General features: G+C 31.7%; 1 protein-coding gene across 1 annotated transcript in view; it reads right to left on the bottom strand.

Annotated features, from left to right (window-relative positions):
- Positions 1-3,300: 3,300 nt before the first annotated feature.
- The window catches only part of LOC127698467 (clathrin heavy chain linker domain-containing protein 1-like), a 29,631-nt gene continuing 19,185 nt past the window's right edge, over positions 3,301-13,746 (bottom strand). Inside the window, exons 7-9 of the mRNA XM_052201944.1 lie at positions 8,181-8,355; positions 5,803-6,188; positions 3,301-4,524 (exon numbers count right to left, since the gene is read on the bottom strand). Of these exons, the coding sequence (XP_052057904.1) occupies positions 4,310-4,524; positions 5,803-6,188; positions 8,181-8,355 (776 nt within the window). The 3' untranslated portion in view covers positions 3,301-4,309. The remainder of the gene's footprint in view (positions 4,525-5,802; positions 6,189-8,180; positions 8,356-13,746) is intronic.

Below are 13,746 nucleotides of genomic sequence, written 5' to 3'. Positions count from 1 at the left end.
TATGGAGTCAGTAAATTCCGGTAAACGGACAGAATGTCACAAGACAAAAAGTCACAAATTTGATAGGACAAAAAGTCACATATAATTTGTTTATAATTGTTTGAACATATAAGAGAAAGATCTTGAAACTATTACTTTTTATTACATATATTCATTTCACAGTTAGGGAAATTGTTAATAAGCCTTGATAAATGAAAATGTATCAAATTTAAATCATGCAAAGAATATATTTCTTGACACCGTTAAGCCATTTAAGTACCAAGCTACTTTGACAAATTGTTTTCTTAACAATTATTTGATCATTATTTATTATTTAGAATACATTTTGTTAACAAAGTTGCTGTATATATAAAAGTTCAAGAAAAATACAAAAATGTTTTTAAAAATAAGCGTTTTCTTATTCAATGAAAAACCTCGAAACTGTCTGAATTGTGACTTTTTGTCCTGTGACTTTCTTTCCTACATTCTAAATTCCATATGGGGTGAGAGCTCCCCCCCCCCCCCTGGATCCGCCTATGTTAACTTTCAGCACGCTTGTCTAAATCGCGGCGGAATTATTGGAGGAAGCCTAAGTATCCCGGCGGAAAATACTACAGACCTTCGGCAGGAAATCTGGCATTCCTAGTCAATTAAGATAAGGAGTCGAATGATTGGCTAAACATTTTACGTTTCAAAATGACAGCAGACAATCAGAATAAAAAGGACTTCAATTTTGTCTGGTGTAGGAGTTGAATCATTTACAAATCAAATACTACCAAAACAATAAGAAAAAAAAGTTTAAAGAACATGCTGTTCCTGCGTATAGATCGCATATACCTTTCCCAACAGTTATTAGAAACACAGGAATAATTTCGACCTGCTATAGACAACATTTCAATATATATTCTGAACATAGAAACGTAAAGTATCCATATAATGCTATTTGCAGCTGGTTGTATTTTTGGCAACTGTAAAAGCCTCAATCGATAGCCGTTACCGTGACAATGTACATCGTATGCAGTTTTTAAAACATGATAAAATAGTTTCATTGGCGTTAAAAGGGTAAATTATGGACATATAAAAAAGGATGCAGTTTTGAAACTTGATAACTTAGGGTAATTTGATGTAACGTCGTTTTCAATTGGCCTTGTGTTTTAGGGAAAGGAAAACTAATGCACAAGTGAAATGTCTTATATGAAAACAAGATGACATGGTTTCGTTGACAATGAGACAACTATCCATAACTTGCCTGATTTACTGATTGTTTACATTTTATGTTGAGTCCTTAAGATCAAAGTCTAATTACATGTACAATTATTACATAACATTATAAATGTTCCATGAAAATGAGGTCAGGTTCAAATGAACATGGTCAAACAGACATGTAAACCTTAAATTAATTGTGTGCATCGAAATATTTTAAACTATTTCTTACAGAATCGGAGAAACTGACCAAATCCCATCTGTATAAAAGATATGGATTATACTGCTCTTCTGTTTTTTGAAGTATCAAACGTTTAACAAACAGTTAATGAAGTTGCAGCGGTAATAGGATTTGCACTCCTATGTCACAAACTGAGGCAAGAGAAAAATGTTTCTCTTATGGGTTGTTCTCGTTTAAATACCTTTTTAGAAATAGAAAAGTTAGCCACATTCCCAAATTGCCCTGATAAACCTTACATAATAATTCTAACAGCTAGAGAAGAGAAAGTAACTTCAACCTGAAAATAACTGAAATGTCTATCACCAAATTTAAAGGTTCAAAGACAGTAATTAAGTACATTTTGATATCAAGTGAAATTTGTCTTCTGAAGCAGACTTGCATACAAGGTTAATTTTAAGCTACAAGGATTTACAAGTTTATATAACTTTTTCATAAAGTAATACATTTACTGGAATTGATTCCTTGTGTTATTTGTTTCCATCCTTCAAATGATTCAATTATTTTTGAATGGACATTAAGCAAACATCAATCAAACCAATCATGTTTTATACATCTCTTTTTATATAACATCCTAATCACAATGTGGTGCGAAAAAGAAAGCATATGAAATGGATGTGCAAAATCTGATGAAAGTACAAGAAAAACAAAATACTGTAAATTCAGAAATTATTGCGTGCATTTATTATTGCGATTTTGTCATTTTAGACCAAAATGCGATTTTAATTTTTGCGATATTGAGAAAAATCCTATTCAATTCATATAACAAATTTCAAAATGCGAGTTTAAATTATTGCGATTATAACCCTGTCGCATTTTTCACAATAATAAAAACATCGCAATAATTTCTGAATTTACAGTATCAAAGAAATTGGTTTGCATTGCTGTTCTTAATCTTGATAGTTGCTTGAAGCTCTTAAACAAGATAAAAATGTTACGCTTTGCAGCAAAGTCAGGACTATTTTTATTATTGACTCCACTTATCTACTTTACTATGTTATATTAGTAAGTATGTAAAATCTCTGAAATTTCAGGAGTTTTGTATAATAAAAAAATCGATAAGGGAATTCATAAAATCCATGATTTTGACTAGGTAATTTACAATTCACTGGTTTTAATTCAGGGAATTTAGAAAGAAAATAACAGGTTGATTTTAATTAACACTTTGGATGCTGGTTATCTGAACTTGCTATTCCAACATTTTATTCAACACTAATTCTCTAGACAATATACAGGCCAAAAGAAAAAGATGGACAATACCAGGCCAAAAGAAAAATCCAATGATGAGTCATTTCCTGTTTCAGTCAAAATCAGAAGAAGAATGTGAACCACTATACTGCTATTCGCGAAACACTCACTTAATCCTGCCATTCATCATGATGACTGCAGTTCGAAAATACACCAGATGGTGGACTGAACTGCAAATGGAATAAGAAGAAGAAGACTGTTAACATTTTAATCTTCTCTAAAACCACTTTGCAGATTTGAACATTTATTGGAACTATTTTGGTCCATGTATCTTCTCCCTTTCCTCCTTCTTTGTCTTTACTTTTATATTATTTTTGGGGGTTGGAATTGCTTCATCTATTTAGTTCTTTTTCTTTTGGCCTGGTATTGTCCATCTTTTTCTTTTGGCCTGGTATTGTCCATCTTTTTTCTTTTGGCCTGTGTATTGTCCATCTTTTTCTTTGGCCTGTGTATTGTCCATCTTTTTATTTTCTTATGATTTTTGATTGCCCTTGGTATCTTCTCAATCTCATTCCTTTTTTATAATCTTGCTTTTTAACATTAAAGAGTCACTGAATGCAATATGAAAACAAGCAGCCTTTAAATCTCTATAGTGGCCCATACTAAAAAGCAGTCATTATCAGTCGTGTACATTTAATTTTTTGAACACTTTATTTCTAATTTCTTCAACAATATTTTAGTCACCCTAATCAAGCCCATTCATACTTCACTGTATTACATTTGCATTCGTCACATTTTTTCAAGTTTTAATCACAGACAAGATTATTACAATCTCAAATAACATGTACCACAACAGAACAGAATAATCCTCACACCATTAGCATTTAGTGCATATATATACACAAGACGTTACAAATTATATCTCTGTTTGTTTTCAACTCATTTAAGCATGTATGTCTCAATATAAACTTACCATTAGGGAAAATCTTCCATCATCAAACAGAGTACTACAAAACTGTAGATTTATGTCTCCCACTAGAGCCCATAATACTTAGCTTGCAGCAATTTAGTTATTAATTTAACAGGAAAACTTTCTTCCATCCTAAAACTCCTTATAAATTGAACCTGATCATTATTATTGAACTACTCTGCCAGTTCTTAAAAAAAATCTTTATATTTCCCATTTATTAAAATTGATTGTAACCATGTTGGTTTGTCAATTTATTGTCCTCAAGAAAGAGTCATACATGGATTCATTATAAAAGTTTCAATTTGTTCAGCCTTTGAAGCTACAGACCATTGTATGTTTTACCATGGTAGCCAGAATACTTATTTGGTTTATATCAAACTTACAACAGACTGATGTTACAGTCCCAAGAAAATTTTAAATATTGTTAATGCATAATAAACACAAAGTGAAGGCTCAAAAACAAAAAAAAACATAGAAAGGAATACAAGAAAACATGATATCACAGTAATTTACTTTTGAAAGTGTAGCATAAATTACCTCCTACAATGAAAGAGAATAAAAGGACTTTGTACCTTTGATTTTAATTTTTTTTTTAATTGTTATTTTTTTTGTAGTTTGTTTACATTCACTTTAATTACACACTAAACTAATTCCATCTTTTTATATAACTTTCAGATTTACGGAAATTCAAATAATTATAGATCAAAATATGTTGATCATAAAATTATCCACTATGATGCAGGCTCATTCTCAGGTGATTCCACTTTAAGACTATCATATAACACAGTTTTAACTGCAGACAGTACATGTATTGATGACAAGAGTTTAACTGATGTCTCCTCATAGCCCTGGTCCTGCAGAAGTTTGACAAGACTGTCCCATTGTTCTGCTGTTGTATCCACATCATCCATCATGGCTGAATGAAATAAACTACTGTTCTGATCATCTGTAATGGATAAAAGTTTTTCATTTTGATTACAACGGAAGTATAGAAGTTTTTTTTTTATTTTGTCTTCAAAGAATTATGTTAGCTTGAAAGCTTCTAGGTATACAAATACAGCAACTAACAAAAATGGTGTACCATTAATTCAATGTAAAAAAACTTTTTATATTGAATTTTAGTAAATTCAGGAGTTTACAGCAATGGGATACATTATTGTATTAACATAAAGGACCCTCAAAATTGTACAAAAATACATATGTGAGATTATTTATTGTATTATGCAAAATATGTTTTTGACTACATGCATAAAATGAAAACAACACATTATAAATTTTATGTGTCTGAAGCGCTTTTCTGGATTTGCCTACATCAAGAATGCTCAAAGCCGAAGATTTGAAAGCCAAAGATATAAGAACCAAAGCAGTTGAAGAACTATATGACCAAAAAGGACATAAAAAAATAGCCAAATCCATCCATGGTCAACTTTGCCTAAGGGAATTGAAACCTCAGTTTCTTTATAATTTCAAAATTTATAAACAGACAATTTTAGAAAGGTTTGTTATAAATCATGTCAGTTCTGAAGAACTGACTACTGAGCTGATGATACCCTCTGGACTGAGGTTAATTCTCTACATGTGTACATTGAGGCTTAATTTTCAGTAAAATTGGACATATCTGAAGAGCACAAGATTCAAATGGGGCTTTACTAACCTAATTGTTTTTAAAAATTGAACTTTTCATAAGACAATACCATTTGTGTCTATTCATAATAAACGGTGAGATAATACACAGAGTGCACACGCTGAAATGTCTCGCCTTCTTTACTGACCATTGATTTTATGTTGATAGTCCTAAATATAATAACACCTTACAATCATTCCATACACCAAATATAGTAGACCTATTGCTTATAGTATCTGAGGTATGGACTTCACCACCAAAACTTAACCTTGTTCACTGATCCATGAAATGAGGTCAAGTGAAAACTGTCTGACAGATATAGTTATGATATTACTCATAATAAGAGGGAAAATTAGAATACTAAAAATCTTGACTTTTTTTTCAAGTAGTCACTGAACCATGAAGATGAGGTCAAGGACAATGGACATATGACAGACGGAAACTTCATAACATAAGGCATCTATATACAAAGTATAAAGGATGCAGGTCTTCTTCCTTCTTAAATATTAAGCTTAAAAAAAGTTTGTTAATATGGCCATGGCCGCCACGGCAATGGCCGCCGCGGCCTTAAAGCTATGTATAACGATCAACAATACAAACCTGCAGATGGAGTATTCTGTAAGTCCTGCATGAATCTTATGACAAGGTCAAAATGACTATTTTCTAAGAGCACCAAAATCACTACACCAAGTGGCAAAATCCGTGTTCCTTCACCATCCTCTTCAACTAAAGAATGCATTAATGGTAACGATGGACATGTTCTCAGCAGTTCTAAATATTCTTGTTTTGACAATGGATATTTGTGTTTGGCGTATTCCATTCCAGTATGGACACGTCCCTGTTTTAGCATACAGATTACAGCCTGTCTGTATAGGTGTAGTTTACTGTAGACGTTCTGAGCTAAGGCTTGACAACTACACTTACATGGAACCTGACAATTACAATGGTCAACAATTCTATCACCAATCTGATGATTCAGTGATAACCTATAAAAGAAATACATCATAAGGCTCTTTACTATAAAGATTAGGGAGGTACAAACTGTTTAATAAAGAAGTATTTTCCAAAGTATGTAGGGAATTGATAGCTTGACCATTGACTAAGCTTTTAGCTATTACAAGCAGGCTACACAGCATATCATTATGCAAGTAAAGTTGAAATCATCAGTATTAAAATTTAATAGTTGCCAATACATTGTAGTTAACTTTTAGAGAATTTTTGTCACATATGACTACATTTGACATACTAGTGGTACAGACCTTATTTTCCAAATTTTATACTTTTTACGGTAAGAGATTGTTTCTTTTAATAGAAGAAAGTTCATTTGATAACTTGATATAGAGCTTATGTCAAACAATCACAACTTGTTAGCTGCTTTGTCAGCTGGCACATGTTGAATATTTATCAGCTTCCAAGACCAAATGTTTTAGACACAGTCACATATTTGTAATATCTTAGATTATTCCAGGAACATACCACACAAATCCTCAGGATATTTATTTATCATTTTATGTTGCTACAGCAATACAAATTGTATATTTGTTAGCCATTTTTAAAATACCATCTGAATAATCAAGTCTTGCTCTGATCTTTCAAAGGCAACGAGTAAAAACAAAGAAAATTTAACATAACAGAGGAAGATAACGCTAAAACAGAGATGGTCAAACAAGGAGAACCCAAGCAGATAACGATAGTTACAGAAACCAGGAATTAATAAAGAAGACTATAAGCTAAGGTTGGATAAATTTGTCAGAGAAGTAGGACAAATGGAAGACACTTATTTTACACATTTGTCCTGCTTCTTCTACAAATTTAATAAATATGGACAGTTTCTGCTTGTTGGACCTCTGACCAGGAAAACACTGATTCACATCCATAACATTGTACTATGTGTGTTCCAAGTCATGAGCCTATGTTAATGGCTGTTATTAGTTTTTTACCGAAAGTATACTAGAACAACAAAGGATATGGGGTATCCATCCATGACACAAAACCAATACATGCACAGCAATAGCAACAACAAAACACACAATAAGCAAAGGAACAGCCGCTTTTATTGCTGTTCTTCATCTCAAAATCACAGTGAGGTCTTCCACACGGAGCTAAAAAAAACTCTCACCTCACTGCAAGTTTAAGACGGCCCCTAGCACTGGCTTGAGCGGAATTCTTTGCAAAAATAATTTGGATAGAATTTGTAAGACGTAACACCACCCAATCGGGCCCGGTCCAAAAAGAACATACTGGAAAGTAGTACATATTTAAAACAAAATAGTTCCTACGCATAGTTGTAAATCTTAAACTATGTAGCATATATTTTAGTAATAAAGGTATCAGATGAAAGGTGAAGGACTGGTGATCCTTGTTGAACACACGATTTACTGATAATTTTGAATAATACAAAAATTATGAATGAATTCTAAAAATGAGGGTATATATAGCCTGTTTCTCAGATACACTACAGCTCGGGTGGATTTTGCTTTGTCCACCGGCCCACCATGGGAGTGGGCACCAGGTGGGCAAAATTTGTACCTTGTCCACTCTGCCCACCTGTAGGAGTGGGCATTCAATTTCTTTTGTTTCATCTAAAGACTTGCAAGTACAATCACTTGAAAAAAGCAGATAAGCATTTGTAATCAATATTTTTACAAAAAAGAGATTATAGCTAGAGTGGGCACGGGTGGACTGCCCACGGTGGGCCGGTGGAAAAAGCAAAATCCACACGGGCTGTTGTGTATGAAGTGCCTGGTTTGGTGTATCCAAAACTCCGGTAACCAGTGCAGTACGGTCTGATGTATAATTACAAGTATATTGCATATATTTAGGTCTTTGAACTACTTGTTAAAATGATTTATAATAAATTTTCAACAATATAAAAATTACCATATGGTATAAGCCCTGTTTATCGTTGAAGGCAACACAGTTTTTTATTACTTAAGTGCTGGGTAATTTATTTATTTCTTTTCTATTTTCATACATACCTATCTTGTGCTATCCAATGAGCTAATAGATCTAATCTGTTTTCATTTAACACACATTCTACACATTCATCTGACAATTTATGGTTTGGCTTACTTCCTACAGCACTCACAGATGCCATAACGGCATCACAGAAAGCAAGAAGTGGACTTCTGACATTTCCATGGACTTTTACATCTGTTTAAAAGAGAAAATGTATCGCATGCATTAGGGTGAAACACATGCTATAATCAATGGGTCTATCAAAAGTTTTTTTTTCTTTCAAAAAACAATTCCTACCAAATTTCCCATAGGATTTATTCTTCAGTTCTCAGAGCTCTTATTACTCTAAATTTTGACAAGATCTTCGTAAATAACACAGTGTTTTATCACAAAATAATCAATCAATCAATGCAAAGACATACCTTTACACTCTATAATTAATGTATTATAATAAACCTCATTCTGGGATAAAAGAATAAAGAATACTTCAAACTATATTCTGAAAAATCAATGTGTTAGTTGTGACAAAATCTCTTATCATCATAAAACAATTGGTGATTGACTTTCTTCCATTTTCTGATATAAGATATCTCTTATTATTAGTTTACCAATATCAAGTGCTTCAAAGGTTTGTAATAAATTTAAGTCACAACATTTTATATAATGTAAGTATTTCCAAGTGGTACAATATTGCTTCAAGGTTAATTTAGTATAAAAACAAGAAGATGTGGTATGATTGCCAATGAGACAACACTTAGGTTCTTTTGTAAAACAAGAGTGCACTCGCTGAAATGTCTAGTCTGCTTTACTGACCATTGATTTGATGTTGAAAGTCTTAAAGATAAAGTTTTTACCACGAGTATCACATAAGCTTAGCCTTTTTAAAGAATCCATGACAATGAGGTCAGATAAATGCTGTCAGACAGACATGGACACCTTACAGTTATTCCTTACAGCAAATACAGTTGACCTATTGCTTATGGTATTTGAAAAACAGACCAAAACAAAAAAACTTAACATTGACCAAGAAACTATGAAAATGAGGTCAAGGTAAGATGAAACATGCAAGACTGAAATGTACCCTTTACAATCATTCAATACAGCACATATAGTTGACCTGCTACTTATAGTATCTGAGGAACAGACTAATCAGGTAACTTTAACCTTGATCACTGATCCATGAAATGAGGTTGAGGTCAGGTAAATCATGTCTGACAGACATGTAGACATTGCAAGGAACTCATATACCAAATATAGTTATCCTATTACTCCGATAACTCAGATAATTAGTGAGGAATTTACATGACAAAAAAACTATAATATTTTTCAACCAGTCGCTAAACCATGAAAATGAGGTCAAGGACAATGGACATATGACAGACAGAAACTTTGTAACATGAGGTATCTGCATATAATGTATGTAGCATCAGGTCTTCTAGCTTCTGTAATATAAAGCTTTATTCAAATAGTTTACATCGCCGCTGCCAGATAATAATCACTTTGCCTCGCATACTGCAACTTTCGTCTTAAGCGAGACAAAAATGATCATGTTCTTATCATTTAAATAGTATTTGGTATACATGAACAAATCACATCCAGATGTTTTTAATTGGTTTGCTTATAAATTAACAGTTGACACAGTGATATGTCTTAATTGCCTGTTGGCAAAAAATTCAGAAAAAGACAATCTGATGGACAGCAACATTGCTAATTAATTCAAAGTCGCTGGAGCATGAACTAGTGGGAAGGGCCTCGTAATGGTCAACAAACTAAGATGTACAGACTTTAATGTGACTTTATAGAAAATATCAATGTCTATTGTAAGTGGTTCTAGAAAACTTAACATTGTTGATGCCAATGATGACGACAATGTCTCCCCCTCCGCAAAATTTGTTGCAGGCGAGACAAAAAACCAGCTTCAGATCTGGACAATTGTTCAACCCAAGTCCAAGAAAATTTAAACGAAATGCAAACTGGATCTGTGTCTCATCATTATATAACTGTACACTAATCGGTACCATAAATAAGCTCCAGATCTGAAGACATCACAAAGGAAAGTCTGGACAGGTAAAATTTTCATGAAACTCTATACTTTCAAGGAACTTGAAAAGTTTAACAGCAGGGACTAAATACAAACTGTATTTGTATGTCATAATACACATATACAAAAAGTATAGATCAATATCTGCAGGCTTAAAAGAAATAGGAACAAGTATAGAGAAGGACATACATGAGTTACACTCTATGCCAGCTGGCCACCTAGTGGTGGGGCCAAAAAAATAAAACATCATACATTTTCAAACCTCTAATTTTGGAGCTATGTAACCTCATTTGTTTTTTTCAACAAGGAGATTTTTATAGTATTCACATGGTTTTCACATCTAATTTTATTTTTTGCAATTCTTGTTAAAAATTTGTTTACAATCATTGAACTTTTAATGAAATCAAACATTTTTGACACTCTATATTGTGAAAGCAATAATATTTTCAAATTTTACAGGAATTACAGCTACTTATACATGTAATGAAATAATGCTCAAAGAGGGAGAATTTGAAAATGTTCTCTTCAAATTTGGAAAGTTAACCTCCCTTTTTTGAGACTGGTCTACAGACTAAGACTTCCATTTTTTTATTTTAGCCATATATATCTTAGAATTGACACAGGATACAATTAATACCACTCTAATAATAGATCATTCAAGGTAATATTCTGCTCTTGATAAAAAATCATCTAAGATGCTAAACATATAATTTGGTTGGCAGACGCACCTTTCAGCAGTGGTGTTTGAATAAAAAAAATCAGTTTATTTCGGCACATTAAAAGTTGAAGAGCATGGAAGGCAGTGAAGACAAAAAATTAAAAAAGTTGTCCCTAACCTGGCTATGGCCATCTATGCCGAATGGTAGAAAAGTTAGTGTTTAGAATAATCTAACATTTTATACACAGGTTACAGGTCTAAGTTTTGACAGAAATTACCTTATGATAAAATTAAATGATTATGCACTATCTTGTATTTCAATGTGTTCCATTCAGTTTATTAAATTTGGATCAATACTCTGTTTAAATACAAAATTTAATTGAAATACTATGTCAACAAAAAGTAAATCTAGACCATAAACACATGCATAACAAAAACCTTTTTTTTATCTCTATTTTTAGGAAGCGGAAATAATGTCCTGAAGTAATTTATTGCTTTCTATCAAGAGTCCTCAAGTAAGTTATTGCTTTCAATCAAGATTCTTAATATTTCCTTAAAACTGTTTTGTATGTAACAATGTTCAAATATAAGTAATAATATATGAAAACCCTTATGCACAAATCAATATACCTTTTTTTTTTTACAAAGTGTTGCTATTTTTGTATTGAAGTGCATGTATTTTGTACAAATAAATCAACAATTCATAACATACTTACAAGAAAAACTAACAGGACAGCAAACAATAAAATAACTATTGTAAAAGGTAATTATCTGAATACAAATGCCCCTTTATTTCTAACCTGAATAATTGATGCTAAATTCAGAGTGATCAATATCCTTCTTAGTAATTATATTCTTTCTCTTTATTAAAAACAATAATGTCCTGAACATAACATGTTTTAATTTGTTGTTCATAGAAACATGAACGTTTATTCCTGCCTAAAATAAACCTTTAAATGATTTGGTAAATTAGTATAATGGCTTTTCACCTGTTATGTTGTTTAAATTTACTGTCCGAGGGGTAATTATGTACAAGACACTCCGAAAATTCCCTTTAAAGATTCCAAACAACATTTAACAAGCTAACATTAATCTCTATTGATTTAGGAAGTTGGTGCATAAAGCTTGCATTGTTTATCGATCCAGTATTTTAAATACCTTAACTAAAACTTGTATAAAAAGTCATAATATTACCCTCTATTAAACAGTATAATATTCAAATACATGTATGTCAAATTTGTAAACTTAAAATGAATTACATAGTTTGCTTATATGTTTTTATCTTTTTCTACAAGTTTTCAGTTATCCATTACCACAACAGTTAAAAAAAAATAATTTAGGTATACATCATGAAATATTTTATAGCGAACTAATTCTTAAAGTTCTAACTGTGGATGACTGAAATGATATTCACTTACCAGTGAAGCAGTAATTAAAAGCAGTAAAATAGGGATCCACAAATATTTCAATGAAAATTTCACATGTATAAGTTCCAAAGTTTACAACATATTGTAACTAGAATGAATTGTCATCCAAGCTTTGAACCTCGACCTTTACCACCAATAATTAAAGCTAGCAATCAATCCAATTCTATTATCAATGTAACAATTTGTTTATACTTGTAAAGTTCTATGACACATTATTGATTTAAACTACCTCATTTAAATACATAACATTAAAGGTAGAGTTAAATCAGGATATCAAAAAGCTGAATATGTATACTTAATCTATGTGTAGTTTAATTGTAAAATGAAGATGTACCATTTTCTTGTAATCTGGAGCAATATACCATACCATAATTAAGAATTGTCTAATTCTTGTCCAACTTAATTACCATTCCTAATTTATCAAAGGCATCGACCCTGTAAGGCCCCTTTTTGGCCCCAAAATATAGCATTTTTACAAATTTGTTCAAAATGTAAACTTTTAGCTCTTATTGAAAAGTAGAATACTTTTGTTACATAAATATGGGCTGTTTTTGACAATGTGATGCACTGCATCATTAATTCATGCGAAATAACTGAAATCTTCACAATTTTAGCATTTGTGTTAATTTATAGACGGTTTTGTCTAAAATGGAAGTGGCTGCTTTGTGTTTAGTCTTAATATTTATATATATATGTTGTATTTGATGATAATACATAACATATATGAAGGTTGAGACTGAACACGAATGCGGCCACTTACATTTTAGACAAAAACCATCTGAAAAGTGACGTTTTATGGCATACTTGATAGATTTTACATATTTGAGCTTGAATTTTAGTGTCTTTAATGACCAAATCAGTTCAAATCTTTTACATAAACTAATTGAATTGACCGAAGTACACACTTTAGTGTTTAAAAAATGTCAAAAAATTTTCATCAGATGTACTTTAAATTTTAGGCTAAAATTAGCCCTTACGGGACCTTCTCCTTTCTTTTTCTAGTCCCAAATACTTTACCCAATATAGATTAAAAAAAAAGTTTTAAATTTCAGTAAATGAAGCACCTAAGATTCCCTGCCCTCAAAGTAAATAGAATTATAATGCCAGCAAAATAACAGTGGTTGCAGTTATCTTTTATATACACCATCTTTATCTAATGACCTACTGCCATATTCTGGAATTCAAAATTTGGCTTATTAATCACTAGTGTTATTCAGAAACTAGAATGGTGCAAAAAAGAATTTAATCTGGTTTAAACAATTCATAAGTTAAAAAGATTTTGCCATGGTATACTCCAAAAAATATTGAAGTAGAAAATTTTTTTTGTACTGAACCAAGGGTATAAAATAGCCTTCTATAACTAATGCTGTAGCTAAGTTACAAATTGCTCACAAACATGTTTAACCCTGTCACATTCTTTCCATGGTTTAATGTTGATGTGATCACAATTTCATCTTGCT

The sequence above is a fragment of the Mytilus californianus genome, unplaced genomic scaffold (genome assembly GCF_021869535.1).
Source record: "Mytilus californianus isolate M0D057914Y unplaced genomic scaffold, xbMytCali1.0.p SCAF_4, whole genome shotgun sequence".
Classification (NCBI taxonomy): domain Eukaryota; kingdom Metazoa; phylum Mollusca; class Bivalvia; order Mytilida; family Mytilidae; genus Mytilus; species Mytilus californianus.
This window is presented reverse-complemented; position numbering and strand designations above follow the sequence as displayed.